Source organism: Rhea americana, unplaced genomic scaffold (genome assembly GCF_003343005.1).
Source record: "Rhea americana isolate MKP2758 unplaced genomic scaffold, rheAme1 scaffold_180, whole genome shotgun sequence".
Lineage (NCBI taxonomy): Eukaryota > Metazoa > Chordata > Aves > Rheiformes > Rheidae > Rhea > Rhea americana.
Window position 1 is genome coordinate 808,966 of NW_028185928.1, and position 20,728 is coordinate 829,693.

Genomic DNA, 20,728 nt, shown 5'->3' on the forward strand with positions numbered 1-20,728 from the left:
GAGGGAAACTTGCTAAGTGCCTGTGCGTGACAGACAACTAGTTGCACTCGCTGAAGTGCGAAGAGTGCTCGGCTTCTCCCTTACCAGCCTCCTCCCAAGTCTCCCCTCCCGTTTTGCTCCGAGTTGCGTTTTATTTGTGTGTGGAGAAAGGGGGGGGAGTTGCAGAGGGGATGTCCTGTTTTTGCCAGAGGAACAGTGTAAAGGGGGAACCTCGCCTCGGAGAAGGGACGAGAATRAATAAATAAGGAGCAGCCATAAAATAAAGGTAGCGGCATATCCCGGCAGCGAGAAGGTGAGTGTCTCTTACTCCCCAGTCCCCAAGCCTCCCTCCCACCCCTTCTGTTTAGAGGTGGAGGAAACCGGTTCCCTGTCGCATGTGCGTGTCCGTGCAGATGGGTGTGTGTTTATGTTTCGGGCTTATTTAGCATTGTTTTCTTGCTGGTCCGATTAAAAAAAAAAGTTGCTGTAAAGCAAAAGTGACGGGAAGGGTCTGCAGAGCCGTCTATCACTGGGCAGAGACGGGGCTGCCGCCCCCGACACCAGGGGAATTTTCTTGCAAAACCTCGCCTCCGCTGCGGAGGGGCTCCCGGTGACTTTTTTCCCCCGCGCCCGGACTTTCTGCCTTTCTCCAGGTGACAGTCCCTTCCGTTTTGCCCTCAGCCCTCCTCGGCTTGCCGTTACGGTCGCTTCTGGGGCAGCCGGGAGGCAGGAGCAAGCCGTGCCGGCGCCCACCGCCTTGTTCCCCGGCTCCCGCGGGGCTCCCGCGGCGGCGGGCAGTGCCGCTGGGCGCGCCCCGCGAGCGCCACCCGGGGGAGGGGGCGGGGGGGGGGGGGGGCGGGCCCCCGCCGCCGCGGGGCCGCCCGCCTCGGCCGCCCGCGCCGCCTCTGAGGGACGGCCGGGGCCGGGGCCGCCGCTGCCGGCTGCTTGCAGGGAGGCTGAGAGGAAACAAGTTTGCTGGCGACGGGGGAGCATATCCTGCCAAAGCAACGCGAAAATACACACCCTGCGCGGCAGATGGTAACGAGTCTTTTCTAGAAACACCCGTTTCTTGTCAGCAAGGCTGTTTTCGGCAGCTTGAAAGGGGGGGGATTCAGTTTGCTTGGGACACACGGGCGCACGCAGCGACGGCAGAAAACAAGGTTGGTTCAGTTATCCGTACTGTGCCGTGCAGCCCTCATGATCTCAGGATCTCCTCTGCCCCAGCCTCGGGCAGCAATTGATTTTTTTTTTTTTTTTTTTTTTTTACAGGCGGACCTTTCAGGCTTTGCAGCCATTAGAAGTATCTACGGATGAGGCAGTCTGATTTCAGACCGGTAACAAAATACAGAAAACACTTCAGTTTCTGAAGATTCTTTTCCCAGTATGTGACGGGAGTTAGGACAGAGCTGCCTGTTGTTTTTGTTCCTTGCCATTTCCCTTCTTTAGGGTATTCCCCCCACCACCAACAACCAGTTGTTTTTCTTGTGGTTTAAAGACGGACAGAACTGCGTTTTCAGGTTGTCCCGTCCCTCCCCTGGCCCCCTCCCCCGCCGCGTCTCTCCGTTGTGGGTGAGGACGGAGGCATGGAAAAGCCGGAGCGCGGGGGGTCCCGCCGCCCTTCCGCATAGGTGCATCGGCTGTGCAGGGACTTGTGTTTTGGTCTGAAAGCGTTTCCACGTGGGGAAGCCCGAGTGTGCGCGTGTGTTTGTGTGTGTACTTGATCCGCGAGGAGGTAACAGGATTCTTCGTGTTCAAACCCAGTGGGCTGTTGGCCATTAATTTGCTTCTCTGGCTGTCACTGGACACACTTCCAAAACCAGATACCCGCGAAGAAACGGCAGGCTAGGTTTCACATAGAGGTGCCGCAGCGAGCGGCTTTGCCTTTGCCTCTCCCGCCGCTAAGGGCGTGGGCCGGCGCCGGGGCGCCGAGGGCCGTTGTGGCGGCGGTTGAACCCCGCGCCGTTGGGGCGGTTAAGTCCCCCGCCATTGGGGCGGTTAGTCCCGCGCCGTTGTGCGTTAAGCCCCTGCGCCGTTGTGGCGGTTAAGCCGCCGGCCGTTGTGGCGGTTGGCCCCCCGCCGTTGGGGCGGTTAGTCCCGCGCCGTTGTGCGTTAAGCCCCTGCGCCGTTGTGGCGGTTAAGCCGCCGGCCGTTGGGGCAGTTAGCCCCCTGCCATTGGGGCCGTTAGCCCCCCGCCGTTGGGGCGGTTAGTCCCGCGCCGTTGTGCGTTAAGCCCCTGCGCCGTTGTGGCAGTTAAGCCGCCGGCCGTTGGGGCGGTTAGTCCCGCGCCGTTGGGGCTTCTCCGTTGAAACCGGCCGCGAGGGGTTGCCTGGCAGCCGCGGTGCCGGGGCGTCGCCCCGATGGCTGCGCCGCCCGGCACCCGACGGGGGAGCAGCCGCAGGCATTTTTCACAAAAAAGCGAGCGGGATCCCGCGGTAGCGTCACTACCAATCAGTAACGGGCAGCTACAGTTTCATTTACATTTATGAAACTTCTGCTAAGAGCCAAGTAGATGCACCGCTGCTTTCCCGTTATCYTGTGGGCAGGATTTATAGCAGAACACACGGAGGTATATTTTTATCGCGCAAGTGGTGATGGTCAGTACCTGGTAAATAGAGAAATAGAGAATTGTTGTACCAAACAAGTGGAGCACTCTGGATAATTCTAATGAAGGCATGAAATCATGCCACAACAGTAAGAAATAACTATTTGTGGTTTTCTGAGTTTTGTTTTACACATATGGAATACTAGGAAAGACTTTCTAAGCGGACTAGAAAGTAGTTTATCTAAGATTATCTAATTAACTTTTTAGAATTATAGAAAGTATACAGAGGGAAGCATCTTCGCTGTATATACAATAAATAGCTTTTGTCTAGCTTTTGTCTGACTTCAATATTATGTATCTGTTTGATATTTGAAGAGTCTACTTTGCATTAAAGTTCTGGTTATATCATTTTTCTCATTCCCTGAATGTAGAAAAAACCAGTTCGCTAAAATTACTGTAGGCTTGATTTTTTTCCTTCTAGTATTCCTCAAAATGCTGGAGGATACATAATTTTTGCATACCTGCAGCGTATATTGTATTATGAGTAAGCGGAAATACAGACTGACATCTTTCTTCTCCTTGGTTCTTCCTGTGTGTTTTGACACTTGATGTTAAGCTGGACTACCCATCTAAAGAGTCCTTCCTGTTTTCTTTTGAAAATTAATGTATTTGTGTTACCAAATGTTCTTTAATGAATTGCAATAAAATTAAAAAAGAAATATGTTGACTRATCTTTTCTGTATCTTTGTTCTGATAATGCATATATAGTTATAAATTGCTATGTATAATTGGTTGCATTGCTAATAAATTTAGTTGAAGGTTACTTTTGCAGGATTTGTATTTATTAATGGTTTCACAGCTTCTTACAAGAGAAATTTATTCTGCTATGTAAATACTGCCAGTGGGATAGATAAATTCTAAATAAGGAATTTAATGAGCAGAAAACCTGTYATTCGTATAGCAGTTCCCAGTAAAATGTATTGAAAAAGGCAACTAGAAATGCAGCTATAGATAGTATCCTGTTGCATATTTTTAGCCTCTGATGCAAGCTGAGAGCTACTCTTGAAACTTTATGTAACTTTTATGTATCACACTTACACTTTTTAGATCTAGAATTAAGCAATGTTAAGTTGGAATTTGGAACGGGAAGGGTACCTGTCTGATTACTTGAGGAACTGATGGTGTTGAATGATGTTCATCGAAATCTTCAAGTGATCATATTTAAGCTACTTTTTTTTATTCATTAAATGTGAAAGTCAATTCAGAAAGAAGAAATTAATTCCTAGAAGTTGTATGTCAAACACTGCAGAATGCAACTGCTTTTTTTTAATGTTATCTTTTTTGGAAGTAGGAATTTTATGAACTCTGGGTAAAACAGGTCTCCCTTTTTATAAGGCGAGTTTATTCAGCGTAGTTCTATATTGCAGCTGCTGATCATATTTCATAGAGCTGTTAAAGCACTTAAAACCTAAAATTAGGTACTGTCTGGTAGTAAATATTTCAAATAACTCCTAGAAGAAATAAATAAAGAGTAGTTTTTTAAAAATATGACATTTTGAAATCTATAATTGAACAAAAGTAATCTTGCTGTGCTTTTTACTCAACATAGTACAATTACAAACTAACTCACTGATTGCAACACGATCTGATTTTTTTCTCTATTTATCTCCAACATTTTTACTGTGATTTTAAACTGACTGTATTTGATAGCGTGATGTGATATTTTGTTCAAGCAATGTTCACTGTGGCAACGGTAATATTAAAAAGTATCAAATTAACTTGTAACTTACCTGTACTTGCGGTGACTATTCTTACAATAGTAAGAATCAAAATTGTAAGTTGTTCTTGGGATGAATGTTTTTGTATAGCTGTTAATTACAAAAGATGTAAACTTGCTTTTTTTCCAGACTTTTGATGAGTTAATTTTACAGGTAGGTAGGTATAATACGTGATTTTAGTTGTAATGTTTAAAGCTTTTTGAAAGTTCAGTAAACTAAGTCTAATAGCAGAAACACTAAGATATCTTAGGTTTTATTTTGCACTTCAGAATCCAATGTATTCAATTATCTCAGATATCTATAAACTTCTTGACATTTTCCATTCAAAGAACAGTGTTTACATTGCGCAAAAGGAAGAAGAGTCATCTTTTAACAGGTTTATGAGTAAACTTTTAATATGTAGTATTAAAAGTAACTTTACTGTGGGTTTTCCTTTTTTAGATTTAAATATTGTGTAAATGTGTGTCCAACTGTAACCTTTTCTGTCATTGAAAAGCGCTAATTGATCTTGCTGGCCCTGACATAATAGTATAGTTTGATATTTGAAACCTTTCAGCTTTGGCATGGCCCTTTAATCACCCCTGAGATTTCAGGGCACGGTTCTGCTTAAGGCATAAGACTGCTAGTCTTTTCAAAAATTAAATAAAAGTGGTTATTAAAAATAAATTCTCTTTACTTCCTTCTAAATTCATTGGACATTTTACCCACTTAAGCCCTTCGGCTTACAATAAACATTAAAACGTTTTTTGTTTAACTTGTATATACTAGATGACATTTTAGATGTTGCTGTATAGAAATTAGATTTTTATGAAATCATTTTTTTGGCCAAGTCCACACTTCTGTGTTGCACTGTCATTAAATTTTTCATTAAATCAGATGTGCTTAAAGAAACTTGGACCCGCTTTGCAGCGTGAAAGCTCAGATATGGAAAGTGTTCATCTCACATGTGAAGAGCAACATTTATTTGAAAAGCCCAAAATACTTGCTTTATTTCTCCACACTATAGGTTGTAATACTGCCAGAAAGATTCCCTTTGGGATGCCTGTAATATGGGACCCTAGTGAAAAATATTTTCGAGCCCTTTATAGCCTTTGTCTCCTAACCTGTGAAATGTGTCGAGTAGGTGGCCCACCTTTTGCTTCATTGTTTAAAAGTAAAATTACTTTGATGATTGATTATCCTATATCCAAATGCCTCTCTGAGCTTTCACATTCATTGGACTGTATTTATGCTAGTTCTCCAGATTTTTGAGCCAAATGTCAAGTCATAATAGCTGTCTGAGGAAAACTAATGTTTAAACATTTTATTTTCAATTTGTTTAAAATCTCTGTGCAGTAAGAATGATTATCATAACAAGTTAACTGTCTTCACAACTTTTACAGGTCTGTATACCAGCAAGTATTTTGTCTTAAGCTAATACGCTCAAGCGTGAGACGTTAAACTCGAATTTAGACTGTAACTACCATGCTTTTGAGAAGGAGGATTTTTGGAGGATTTCTCTGCCTAAATACCTTTGACGATCAGTGTCCCTTTCATAGAATAAAATAAATAATTATGGTGATTATTCATGAAGCAGCTGTCCTTAGACATACAGGGTAATGTGTTATATTGTGGTATTAGTGTAGAGTTGTTTAATTGTATGTAAGTTAAGTACTGTTTCTAAAGACCTACATATGTCTGGCATGACTGAATGCTGTGTCTCTGTGCTGGTGTTGCCTCATATTGTGGCTGGACTATGCAGTTCGACTAATTTGGAGCAGGCAATTGCAAAAGACCTCCCAAAGCCACCTGCAAAATTCTCACATAAAGACGAYCAACTTTCATGTATGTGATAACTCTTTATTTACTTATTTAAGTTAATACATATTAGATTTTTGGCAACATTAAAATTTCTTACTATTCTGACATGACCTCGTATAAGTTGACACTGTCAGCAGTATAACGAATTACTGCTGCCTTTCTTTTTAATTGGGTTGAGGCAGCAAGTAAGTATTCTGCTCTTGACACATGTATAATTAAACCACAAAAACCTCCATTAAAATACCATGAAGGGTTTGATTTAGACCACAAAAGTAAAAGAAATACAGAGCTGAGTTTGCGACTTTTAAAATAATTCTTCTCTATGACTGTGTGTATATAACTATTGAAATCAATGCTGGTGCATGAGGTAATTGGAAACTTAACTTGATGTTTTGTGCCAGATCCTTAGCTGTTGCAAATTGGAGTAGGAATGTTGAAATTACTGGAGTGGTCTCACATTATGCCAGATGAGTATCTAGTCCTTTATTCTTAGTGCAGTCTGTTATTTTTTTCAGGTATTTTAGTATACTTTATAAGGTTACATGCACAGAGGAGTGATCCTGCAATAATTAGGCAAAACAAAGGAGGGTTAAGGATAAAAGTCAAAATTAACTATTCTTCCTTTTTTTTTTTTTTTTTTTTTTTTTGAGCTTTTCGGATTTTATGTTAGATATATTTTTTATTTTTTTTTTTTTATGAAGTAAATGACCATGAAAATAACTTCTGCAATAACTGCATTTCTGGAAAGTGGTTCTATTAGAAATATTGTCAATTGACTAAGGTCCTTTAATTCGTTTTAGGCAATAGTCAGGTTGTGTTTACTGAAGGATATTTGTGAATGCTAAGCCCAATCAAGGAAAGACATAAAGTCAGTTGTAGCATGTTCAATCCCATCTGGATGTTCCTTTTTATTCACTGTAGCATATTCTCAGAGAATTGCAGAAAATGAAGGTCACCTTATTCCTGAGCAAGAGCAGCTAGACAAGGCTCAGTGCAATTCAGTTCATRCATACTGACATCACCCTGTATGTGAGGTCTTTCTTCCAACTCTCCTGAGTGTCCCAGCGTAGACATGGTTTCATAGAAACAAGCATAGCACAGACAGATTATGCACATTTCCTCTGCCAAGTTCTAGCATAGCAAATCAGACTCAACCTAATGTTCCTTTTCTAGTCTTAATGCAGAGAACTAGGGAGCTGGGAACTAGTAGAGCTGAACAGTGTAGAGGTTTTGTGAACTGGATAACTGCATTTTGGGAAAGGTCTCCAAAATAAAATTTCCAGGTTATCCTGAGACAAGATTGAAACTGTGGTAGGTTTCCAAAGTGGAAAGAACGAACTGCTTTTCTACTGAGCCACCTATTTCTTTTTTTTTTTAATATATATATTTATTCTAATCTAGTTGCTATAAGGAGCTAGTGTAATGTTTGTATTAATATGGTTCAGTTGATTGTCCTATTGTGTTCACAGTACCATACCAAATCCTGAGCTCACTGTGCAGCAGTATTGCTGGGAGTTAACTGGAATGAGAGGAGTAGTGTCCATCGCCTAAAATGATATCTTTCCTAGTCATTTCTGGTAGCTATTTAGATGTGAGTTAGCTTGCTTTCTGATTTTGTGATTAAATTACAGTCTTTTAATTTCTCCAAGAGCTAGATGAGTAGTCAGATTTTTGGTTTAAGTCACAAGTGAAATTGAAGGAGTTTAGTCATTGATAGCTGTTGCAAAACTACTCTGCTTTTTTGGGTCTTGCTTAGATCTACATTCAGGAAGTCCATGGTTAGAACTGTAGCTCAAGAGATGCTTTCAAATCATGACTAACCATGCGGTAGTCAGACTATAAGGTATCTGAGAAAAGGGCTATCTTTTTGCTCTTTTTTTTTTTTTTTTTTTTTGCATGATACCAGTTCTCCAGGGGTCTTGGTTCATACAAGCAATAATACTAGTAATCTGAATGTGAGTAGTGTATGTACGTGACCAACCACATCTGAAGTTTCTGTGTCCATCTGTTTTCTGTGGCAGAGTAAGGAAGAGCATGAAGCTATGGTTTTGCATTTGGTGGCAGCGCTTCTTAAGCAGCCCTTGCCCCTCTTCTACCGGAGCTGTTCCTTGATGTGGTTCACAAACAGCTGTGCTGGCATGGTGCAAAGGTCGGAATGAGTGGCAGTACCAGCACTGCTTAAACTGGCACTAGTGCTACAGAAATACTTGTGGAACCACAGTTTCAGTTACCTAATCTGCCACCTCCATTAACTGAAGTGCAAGGACAAGTCTGTGGAATAGATGGCATTTCTCAGAATGAAAACATTGTCTAGAAGAAATGATCCCTTGATATTTAACCAGAAGTTCTTGTTAGGATGTGTTAAGATGTAAAACTAAAGTTTTTGCAGAATATATATTTATGTGTATATATTTATATATATTTGTATATATGTTTTTATATATACAAGTTATAACTATGAAAAGTTATGATACCTTTTGAGTGAACAGATGTGAGGTCCTCAAAATAATGCAGGAGTTTAGGTATGATCCCCGATCATATACATTTTCTGATTCTGTACCCTGCTGTCCCGTAGCTATTCTCATGCGGGAAAGACAAAGCRTAACTGCTCTAGAAAGAGAATGTCATCACCAAAGCTCATAGCAACCGTGACTGGTTGCATTCTTTTACTGTTATGCCTGTAGAAAGAAGTTGAATAATTTCTAAAAAGTAGCCAGTGCTTATCTGTCACTATAGACAAGTGCTTAATTTATAGGAACTATTTTTTATGAGTTTCCACTGTCACAAAGTATTAATTTACATGCCATCACATTCCAAATGCCTTTTTTATGTTGTTCACATATAACACTGAAATATGCATGGTATACCACTTTACGGGTTTATGAAAAGTTGGTTGTGCCAAACTAGCAATATTATTTTTGAGTGAGTACAAGTTTGATTGTTAAAGGTAAGAGTAGTGATGTAATAAAGTTCTGTGAGGTTTTTGACTTGACAGGATTTTTTGTTTAAAAGTACAAAATCTATTTGGCACTAATGAAATGAGTTAAGAAGCAGACTATAGATTTGAAAAAAAATACTCATGAACCTTTAAAGAGACACTACTACACAGTCTTCTCAGAGTTGATCATTATGTCAAAACTATTTATTATTTTACCAGTGATATAGAGATTTCCTTCTCTGGAGATCTTCAAGGCCCGCCTGGATGCAGCCCTGTCTAACATGCCCTAGGTGACCCTGCTGAGCAGGGCRGTTGGACTAGACGATCTCCAGAGGTCCCTTCCAACCTTAACTGATTCTATGATTCTATGATTGATATATCTAGAAGAAGTAATATCTTTTATTAGATCAATTATTGACTTAATAGAAGAGATACTTACTTCTTACAAACTTTGTTGTACTTCTGTTGGTAGACTATAATGGCCACAGTACTGATACTACAAAGATTAATGATTAAAGTAAATAATACAGAGAGCAAATTGCTAATACAGAGTGGTCTGGCTTATTCAGTAAGCCTGAGTACCAGCATACAGCTTCAATACAAGCCAGTGATTTATTCTAAAAAAACCCCTAGAAACTATGGCAAATGATGAACATAGTATTATAGTCAGAAAGGAGTAATAATTGCTGGAAGAAGCAGTGCCACACAGAATAGGAGAAGTTACGTTACTTGTTTAGATAGTATGGATGCATCTGCTACTGGAAAGCTGCCATCTTTTAGCTTTGAAAAGGTTGCTAGAAAAAGTGGACAGGTTTCAGATAAGACCATAGAAATAATTAAACAATTGAAAAATGTGCCTTCCAGGGAATGAGCTGATTCCACTTAGTTTACCAAATGAGAATGTAGCATAGTTTGATCACAGCTTATAAATACCTAAGTGGGGAAAAAGGAATTTGGTAAAAGATCTATTGTCAAACCAGTTATAATTAAAATATCAAAATAGCCACTTTTTATTATTACTTTGTGTTAGATACTTAACTACTGTCTCTTAATAAAGGAATTTCAGCAGCGGGATGACAAACTGTTCAAAGTACTTAATGGCATTTAAATTTTGTACGAGGATTGCTGGTAGGCCTAGACTCAAAATGACTACAGATAGCTTTTGTGAGGATCTGCAGCACATAAATACCCAGACTATTCAACACTTCTGATGTTTCCTTCAGTATTTGCTTTGTTTCTGATGCATATCCTGGAACATGAGTTCTGTTACTTTTCATTCATTGTGTTCTGATTGTTTTAGTTTAATTTGACAATACTAGTGCTGCTTCAGTAGATTTGAAGAGTAGTAACTGTCCTAATTTTCTGAAGGAAATGTCTGAGTTATGTGCTGGGAACAACAGAGTTACTTCTAAAGAGACAGTTTTGTATTCACATTTTTTGTGCCCTTTTGTTCAATAATTCATTGAGAATGGAACACTTCTGTAAAAGAAATATTTAGGAGTTACTGTCAGCTTTAATTAAGAAAAGGATTACATTTGTCCTGCCAAACCGGAACTAAAGTACTCATGTTTATTTTCTGTGGCTTTACTTTCATATTCTTTCTAGTATTTCAAAATGTTCCATTCAAGAATTCTATGTGAAACACTTGTAGTAACAGTAATGGAAGCTGCCTAAAAGGGCCAGTAATGAAACTGACAATGGTAAATGAAGTGAAAGCTGCATTTTTCCCCGTATCAAGATGTTTCTAGGAATTTTAGCTATTATTTGAATTTCTTTTAATAACTATAATTGCATACTCATCAAAGCATGAAACTGGTGAATACAGTATTGTAATTGTGGCATACCTTTTAAAAAGAAATTCCAATGTATACATGGTATGCTGTAAAGGCTTTCATTTTAATGTAAGATTTTTTTTTTAATTTGTTAATTTATCCAGGCATATAAAACTACTGTTTGGTTTACTGGAAGATGTGTTTATTTCTAGGCTCACCCAAATTCTAAAATGATAAATAATATTTCTATTTTAGAAATAATTTTTATTGTTATATTATGCTATTTTTTTACCCAAAAGGTAAAAAAAAAATCTATCTGCAAAAGGTAAGTTTGAACTGTCTTTTGGGGAGATAAAATCATAAATAATTAATATGTTCAGGTTGACAGGGTCTCTTTAAATATCCTGGCTGACCAACCATGGTCTTTTTCCTTCTGTTTTCTGTGGCTTGTTCATAAAGAATTGAAATGTTTAATTTGGTTTGTTCTCAACTACTTTCTACAAAAACAGAGGCAGAATGTCTCAGAAATTAACCAAAATATGCATTATAATAATAAAAAACCTTTCCCCCCCAAAAAGAAACTAGCCCTTCAAAATGTTGCAATGTTCTCTAAGTTGGAAAATAAAATTGGAATTTTTACTACATTTTAAAAAGAGTATCCTTGTACCTTTGGCATCTCTTCATTCTTTTCTTTTTTCTGGGAATTATATTTTTATTTAGGTAAGGATTTTGTGGTTTTGATTGATCATAAGTTTGAAAACACTACATTTAATTTTTTGCAGATAAATTTTGCTTTATTTTCAGGGAAAGAGAGTCGGATTCTAGATTAAATTTGTTTACAAAGAGTCCAGAAAAAGACTTAGCATTTATTTTATTTATTTTTAGCCAGAATAGTCTGAAATGTCTGGAATGAGTCTGAAGAAGGTCTGTATAACTGCAAACTTTGTCTAAAGGTGGATGAACAGCTTTTTCTATCACTTAGGAAGCCCTCAGAATCGGTGGATTTGCAGTTCTGTTTTCAATCTTGGTGTATTGCAAAACATTAGAGAAGGTGAGAGAGGAGTTGCTGGGTTTATAATTTTGTACTCACAAATTCTTAAAGCTAATGTGTGGTATTTATTACACAGGTATGAGATGGGAGCGGTAGGAAGAGTAGGGGAAGTCATTTTGAGACATATCTGTGTACCAGCAAAACTGGTAACCAGTTTTGCAAGGGGAATAAAAGCTCCACTGAAGTATTACTTTACCAACAGTAAATGAGACATAATGCTTCCAGTTCGTTACCATTTGCCAAAACATCTTGCTATATTCCTGTTTTTCCACTTGTTGTGTTCTATGATACTAAAAGGACAGCAGGCAAAGCTATTGCCATAGATCCTTTCAGTTTCTTACCTTTAGTATTTACATAACYGATGCAGAAGTCTCATTTGTTGAAGGTCATGGTTTGTATTGCTCTGCTTATTTGTCATGAGTGCCTGTTTTTGACTGATACCAAATGGTATTGTGATGGTGTGACTTGCTTCTTTGTTTAAGAGAAAAATCTGCTGCAGAATGGGAATATTTTCTTAATTTTTCTTGAATGAAATGTCTGCACATACCACACGAGCAATGCTATCCTTCAGGAAACTGAGTTCAAGGAAGCAAGTCTGCATTGAAAATTGACTCTTGGAGAGGTGACGCTAGGAAACACTTGTAATTTTCAGTGTTCCCAGGCAAAAACTGTGTTAAAATAACAATATTACAAGCATTCAACAAAGACCATGCAGAATTTATGAGGCTATGTGTAACAATTGTATAGTGACCAAATAATTATTTGACTTGAATTTTGAGGGTTTGGTGGCATGAATCAGGTCTATTTTGATTACTGTATTTAATATCTGTCATGAACTCACAAGTTTAGAAAGGAAGATGGAAATAGCAAAAATTGTATTTCTGTTACGGATATGTAATTTTTAAAGGGAGGGAGAAGGCAAAAGGAAACTAGATGAGCATGGAACTCTAAGTGCCTTACTGGCATTCTTTGCCTGATTTTAACATTCACGATTATCGTGAGTATGGATAATTCTGTTATCTGAAGATATGGAAGTGGATGTTATCTGTATCTCTCAAGGAACAAACACTCTCTTCCATCTTCTGCAGCAATAATAGGCAGATCCCAGATTTTCAGTTAATCTAAGCCTCAGGATTATCAGTGCCCCGATGATGCAGCACACCAGGATTTTGTTTTTAATTCTTATTTTATTTTTTGGGCTAATAATTTTGACATCACATCTTGACACTCTGAATCCTTCAGAAGTATGGTTTCTGTGTACACTAGAATATATACTGTCTTCCTACTGTAGGTTTATGCATGTTCTTACATATATGACAGATACGTGGAAGAATGAGAATGCTAAGCAGGTCCTGAAGGGTTGTTCCTGCACTACTACCTCCATTTACTTGACAAGCTGCTGCCCATGAATTTTGTACTGAGAACGAGAGTGGTTGTTTATAGAGGAAGTGGCATGGTTCTTTTGCTTTTCAGCAGAGCCTATAAATTCCTCCTGTGTTCTTGCATGTAAATGAGTAACAGCATAGTGTGTGTGGTTGTAGCAGGCAGGAAATTCATCTGTTCTCAGAAGCATACTGATATTGCATAAATTCTTATGTGAATTCCTAGAGTAAGTTGATAACATAAGGAATAATGTATCTTCTTTAAGCTATCCATCTGCAAATTCAAATTGGTGCAGGCAGATGCCCAGCAGACATGAAAATCAGAAAATACCTTTTTCCCCCCCACCAGGGGCCGCTGGACAGATTCAGAGCTAAAATAAGCTGTGCTCTCAACATGGCATGGCATCCTGTCCTCTCAGTTGCAGAACAAGGTTTGTGTATGAAGAAGGATCTTCGCATCTTGGAAGTCATTAATAGACAGAGAAGTGGGTCCTGGGTGTACTGCAGAGAGCTCCACAAAGCTGTAAAATTCCTTCAAGGATAAGTTCTCATCCTCAACAAAATTAAAAATATCTCAAACTGGACTGATCTGAAGAGAGCTATATTTCATGTGCTAGAGATGAGGGCTTTAGAAAAAATATTAGAAGAGGAGGAAAGGAAAGAAGGGTGTTCCATATTTCTATTAATTCCCTAGATTGTAGAGAAAGATTTGTTTCTATAATGCAATATGAGCTCTTCAGGAGGTTCATTTCACTCGACTCGATTTCAGGAGGTGGAGACTAGTTATTTCAGCTAAGCCTAAATATGCTTGCAAGATTTCCAAGCCACTTCTGCTTCCTGCAAGAATCCTTCTGATTGAAAGGAACATAGAAGGAAAAATGTGAGAACTAAAATTCTTAGTGTTTTGTGTACTTTCTGTCTGTCTGCCAGTTTTCCTCAGGAAATCAATATATGCCTCTGACTAGATCATACTGTCAAGATGGCTTTGTGTGCCTTGTTAACCATTTATTATATTTATGAGATTTAAAGAATGTTAGTGATTTAGTTTCCCTTGCAGTTAGGTATAGATGATATTTCTCCTTACTGTTCTTTCCATTAAATGAGAAATGTTTCTATTAAAGTTGTCTCTTCTTTCAAGAAAATACAGCATTTGTATAGAGGAAAATACAAAAACCTACAAAAGTAAAAATTACTTAATCGTAGAAAATACATCAAGCCATAGCCTTTCTGAGATCGTATTAAGAACTTAGTTTTCATTTTGCCTTACAACATAAATAGAAAAGCTGACATATTTTCTTTATTTTCTGCCAAAATAATGACAGAGAATGATCTTCAGTTTCTAGAAGGTATTTTGTTTATTCTAAATGTGTTAAAATAGTATGTTTTTCCTTATTAGCTTGTCTACTTGAGTTTTGAAGAAAGGTAGGTTATTGTAAAACACATCACCTTTATTCTTCATATAGGGGTATGGATCCTACYTCTTTTCCAAATGTGATATTAGTGGAGACTGAAAAAGAACATATTCACTGTCGCAAATATGTGTTTTAGCTATATCTATAAAGTAAATAAAAATTCTAATAAATTGAGATTTGGTCTCCTTTTAGCATTTTTTCGTATTAGACTACAGGTGATTTAGAGAACTGCATGAAAGAACGTTTTCATAAGTAGCAATGCAAATGCTTGGAAGTCAGGCAATGCTTGTCATTGCCTGTACCTTCGCTCCTGTTCCTTCAAAGAAATGACTTTCATGGGGAAAAAGCTAGCGTGAAATCATCTAATTTAATAAGATTGCTGTGTGTCTACACCATGGTTTCTTGCACTGGCTGTAGAACAGTTCATTTTCTCATTACTTTCCTTAGATGTAATATCAAGTGCCATGTATTTAATGCATATGTTCAATAGGAAGGGTGCAAAAGCCGGGTGGGGCTTGCCTAAGGCTGAGAATTCAGACCCTTGAGGCTGTGCTTATTTGTTCTGATAATGGCACCTTGCTGTGGAAAATACTGCAAGTCTTCAGTTGCAGTTCTAAGCACTAAATACTATAACAAATTTTTGAAGTACAGCACTAGAAAATGAGATATTGCTGTATTTGTGACCACTTGTCACTTAAATCAAAATTTTGACTTGCCACCAGTCTGTGAGTAGAAATGAGTTCTTCTTTGTGGCTTTGAATAATTGTGTTAAACACAGCACCATTCTCTCGACTTACTGTAGACACATACTACAATGTAACAACATTATAGTAAACTTGACTGGGATTTTGCAGCTCCTTTAGTATACAACTATGACTTATTACTAGAGCATCATCAATAGGTGTTCTGCAGTTTAAAAAGAATAAAGAGAATCTGACTATGTCCCTAAGAAGATCAGCACTGAAAAAATTGCTATGGTAGAAAGTGAGGATAACCCCCACCCCCAAAAATTTAACAAGAGAAGACTCTCTTCCTAAATTTTTGAATTGAATTGAAAAGGAGGAAAACTTCCGTTTGATGGCCAGACTCCTCTTCTAGATGACAGATTCTTTTTGGAATTCCACCTGGCTGACTTCAGGGCCTGAAGCAGGCTCCGAAATACTCTCGGGAAACTTGAAGTGCTTTAAGGTTTCTTTTTTTTTCTTCTTTTTCTTTTTCTCTTTCTTTCTTTCCTTTCCCCCCCCCCCTTTTTTTTTACGCTTGGAATTCTAAAACTTCACATTCTTTTTTGAGCTTGTGAGAGGTGCAACAGAAGTTCTTTCTAGGCATTTCATATGAAATGAAAATGCTTCAGTTGGTTTTTCATTTGCTGCAATCCTAACTTCCACCGAATAAAATACTAGAGGAATCACTGTTTTGGGAGACATCATGTCCTTGCTGTCTTACATTTTCATTCAAATGTGTGCTTACAAATCAGTGAGCAGGAGAAGCTAAGGTCGTTTATTTTTTTAACTTAGGGGTGTATCTCTAGGAAGAAACACATGTTTCTCCTCATGGTCGAGTCCTGGAAGTTGCAGTTTAAACTTGATGAAGTGTTTTATTCCCCTAGATAAAAATAAATAAATAAAAAATTATATTTAAATGCATTTGCTGATGAGGAAAATCAGGAATCCTCCTAATTAAGACATTTCTTAGAAAGGTAAAATTTTTATCTTAGAGCATAAAACACTTCATCAGTTTTAAAGCCACATCTGCAAGGACTGGAGCAAGAGCAGAAACATATTTTTCTTCATTCTGGCTTGTCTGTGAGTTTAAGACTTCTAACAACAGTTTTAAAAATAGTTAGAAGCAGTTAGAAACACTTGCAATATAAGAGGGATAAAAGTGCGCTCCATCCCTCTGTTTTTAATCTGGTTCTCTAGATGGGATAAACTACAAGGTTGAATTGGTAACTGGATTATTGCCTCATAAAACAGCACGAGGTTACTATTATCCTTTAATTTTATATCTTTATTAGGGAGTAATGTTGGTCTTATTTAAATCACTGACTTCTCTAATGGTTTTTCTCCTCTTTTACAAATTTATGAAACTAAACCCTAAAGGATTTGGTCTAAATGCAGTTGGCATAACTATTATTATAAAAATCATTGTGTTAGCAGTTGGTTATAATCAGCAGCTTTATCTAGGCTCAAAATTTAGCAGGATTTAGCTGATAATATCTTAAAGCATTAGAAAGAATATTGATAAAACATAATTCAGAATTTTATTTTTAGAAAACTTCATTTTCAGTAATAGAATATTTGAATTTTGAGAAAACATAAAGATGAAAGAGAGAGCCCCAGTGAAACTATTATAATAGAGCGTGTTTGTGCAAAAGATGCATTTAACAGATTATATGTGCAAGGATTAAAACAGGCTTGTCTTGCAATTCAGTAAATATAAAAATTACTGAGAGTCAAATTTAAAACTAATACGAGTGTCATATGTAATTATGCATTCCAGTGTGTATATTTTATTTGTATCATCTGCAGATTCTTTTCTTGCTGCATGGAGTTGCCTGGCATTTGTTTGGTTGTCAATATTAACAGTGTGAAAATAATCTATTTGCGTCTGAATTTTGGGATGAACAACACACATGAACTGTGGGTGAAACATAGTTTGTTCTTAATAATAAAACTGCTGTCGGACTTACATGCTGAAGGTTTATTTAAAATATTGAAAAATTTAGTTTTTAAGGAAAAAATGTCACAATCATCCAGTGATTTCAGTGAGTTTTGGTTAAGTTCACGATTAATAAGGAAAGAAAGATGAATATGGGCCTCTCTCTTGTGATATGATTACTAATTAAAATTTAAAACAAAAGTTAATACAAAGATAGACCCATAATACATTCATGTGAGTGGGAATATTCCTAGGTAGTATTTTCTTCATGTACTTTGTTGATAAACAGATCCAGATAAATTTAGTTTATGTGGGTGCCTTAACATGTGCATTTGCATACCGTTATACATTTCAGTTTCAGTTTTGTTTCATAATGTTATGATTACTGCTATATGAAATATCCCTGGCACTTGTTGTATTCTAAATTATTCAAATCCGCTCACAACTCTCAAGCAGATCTTTCCTGAGAACGGAGACTGTGATGTAACTGTGGTTTTATAACTAAGGTTACCGTAACTGGTACTAGGCAGATCTGTTAGGACGCAAAAGTTTCATATTTAAGATCTCACTATTTGATGAGAGTGATTTAACCCTATGGGAGGAGGCATATATGCATTGTAGATAATTAGGATAATGTCTATCATTTAGCACATCGTAGGGAGCTGCTTATTTTAAACCACCTTGTGTATTTTATTTAATCCTAAAGGAATTTAATGGACCTTAGAGAGAGGACTTCATGCTGATAATTGCATAATAGCCCTTTTCTGCCAGACGCTTGATGACTAAGAGGTTATCATTAAATGCGTATTAAGCATCTTTGTTCTGTATTCCATAGTCAATTTTCTAGTATGTTCTCCCAAGGGTTATCCTTTCTTGTCTGCCTAAATAGCTGCCTCTGTTAATGTAGCTTTTATATTTCTTATATTCTTATTTTTTTTCTTGTAGGAGTTGAAAAAATATTACTGAGATGTGTTTGTGTTTGTGTTTCTGTATTTTAGATAGCTTCCTAAAATAATAGTGGTTGTGCTGAAACATGTTATGTGTTAGGTTTCACAGAACTCAGTGGGAACTTTGCTGCCGATTTCAGTGGAACCAGACCCTCAATTAAGGTGTTTGTATATTGCAGATTTGCCTTAGAAGTCAAGACCACAGACTAACACATTTTATTTTTTCTCTCCTTTTTAATTTAGACCACTGAGCTATAAATTTTGAAGATAAGATAATCTGTGCTTGTGGGGGAAAAGTGAGTAACCTCCATGGAAGACTCTCAGGATCTCAGTGAACAGTCTGTAAGTAACAGTGTTGATAAACTTTATGAAATAGATTGAACTACATTCAAATTGTCTTTGAAGAGCTTTTACTTTAGAGTTGAGAATTTTACTAAGATTTTACTGAGATACTGGGAAAGCTTATGCTCTTCTAGATTCAGATCTTTTTGTAGTTCATACAGGGTTTTTAATTTTTTACCTATTAAATATTAGAATTACATAGGATTTTACAGAACTTAAATTGTAGGAGTGCTGATGGATATAATTTAGGTATACTGGAAGAATAAAATGTTAAAACAGAGCACAGTGGTATGCCTTGCTCAAGTTGTTTTATCAAACTGTACATGGTCTGGCAGTTTGGCCAAAGCAAACGTTACTAAAAACATGAWCAAGAACTTTCAGATGATTAGATTGTTGCAGATGACTTTAATTAATTATTTTAGGATTCTCTTGAATTTCAAGAGATTTGTGAGAATTGGCAGTGTATCTCCCTGTCCTATATCAGATGCAGATTCCCCTTGTCATTGGTGAAGTAGCTGGGAAAAATAGGGTAGTCATTTTTTTCTCCTTTTCTAATTCTTAAGTTCCTTTAAAGATACAATCTCTGAACTACTWCTTTAGCAATCAGGATACAGTTCTGAGGAAGTAGCATATTCTGGTCAAATCTAAAACTGGCTGGGGCTTGCCATCCGAAGTATTGGCTTCATTTTTAACATTTTTAATTTATTATGGTCACAGTATTGGAGGGTTTTGTAAGCAGCATGTTGCCAAAAGTGTCAGCTTGGGATTGGTGTACTAAAGATCAGTAAAAGGATTTTGTATTTAAATTTCTGACGTATTGAAAGATGTTTTCCATGTAATAAACTAGTTGTAATGTATTTTTATAGCAGAGACTTTTATGAGTAACAAAAGTGCAAGGAACTGAGTATTTAAAAAAATGAGAGAGAAACGTCTGAAAATAGACATTTTAAAATGTCTTTTTTTTTTTTTTTTTTTTTTTTTTAAAGTAAGGAGTACTTTGCTCCTGAATGGATAGCTCATATCTGGGACTTTATCTTGCAATAGAGTTTTATTGCTGATTTATAATGAGATGGAACTGGAAGCTCATAACAGCATCTTAAGTCATCATGGTGGCACTACTTGGGACAGCTGCGTTTATTTATGCATTTAAACTGTTCCAAACCAAAACTTTAGAGCATGTAAGAGCTATGTGGCTTCATAATTTAATAAAGTTTTATAAAGGTCATAAAAGATTAAGCAGAAGTTCTTGTCTCTTAGCATGTGAAAATTATTTTATGTAATATGCATCGTACAGTTATTAATAGGAAGTAGATGAGCTAGTTTAGCTTAGTGCAAAAATATGTTTTTCTTAGTAGTTAAGATGTTTTTGGCGTGTTGGAGGTCTGATAAATGCACACTTTAATAGCTATTTTATTACTTTATGGCAGTCTAATTTCTGTAGTATTTTTCATCGTTACTCCATGGCTTTATGCTAATATGTGAAAATGGTCTTGCAGATTAAAAATTGAGGTGAAAGTTGCACTATGATACTTGTATATGGAGAAAGAATTTGCCGTCCTTATACTACTGTTAGTGTCACAGGGTGACATTAATTCAAGGCAAGAGTTTATTCTTCTGTCTTTTTGGTAAGTGGTGACAGAGCCTCAGCAGAATAGGCGAGAAGAGTCCCCTTTCATTACCCTCGCTATCCTAAGTATGCATCCAGAAATATTAAGCACTATCCTGGGAAATGGATTTGTGGTTTGAACCCTCTCTGCCTAGAGCAGATACTGAACCTCAATTTCCTGCTTCGTAAGTCTCTTCATTGTTTTGTCATGGTTAAACTCTTCTCACAGCCAAGTTTTAAGAAATAAAATAGTGGATCTAGTTTAGAAGCCACAGGGCAGGACTGTGGGTTGGAGATCCCAGGTGGAAAGAGGTGTTCTCTATCACAGACTTAGGTGGTTCAAGCTCCTGGGAAGTACCAGATCCTCTACCGCTTGTGCTTGTGCTGTACTGGTGTTTTGTACTAGTTAGCTCTAGGGAGTTCCTGCTTATCACACAGGATTTCTGGTTCGTCACGTGTTTCAAGGAGTGTAGGTACTTAGGTTCAGCTGCAAGATTTCACTCTGATGGCTAGGTGCA

At 37.6% G+C, this 20,728-nt stretch overlaps 1 protein-coding gene across 8 annotated transcripts in view; it reads left to right on the forward strand.

The window, feature by feature from the left end:
- The first annotated feature begins 98 nt into the window (after positions 1-98).
- The window catches only part of EYA4 (EYA transcriptional coactivator and phosphatase 4), a 156,742-nt gene continuing 136,112 nt past the window's right edge, over positions 99-20,728 (forward strand). For all 8 annotated transcript variants that reach the window (XM_085301864.1, XM_085301859.1, XM_085301857.1 and 5 more), the window contains exons 1-2: positions 99-292; positions 18,506-18,604. In XM_085301864.1, coding sequence (XP_085157990.1) covers positions 18,572-18,604 — 33 coding nt within the window. In that variant the 5' untranslated portion in view covers positions 99-292; positions 18,506-18,571. The remainder of the gene's footprint in view (positions 293-18,505; positions 18,605-20,728) is intronic.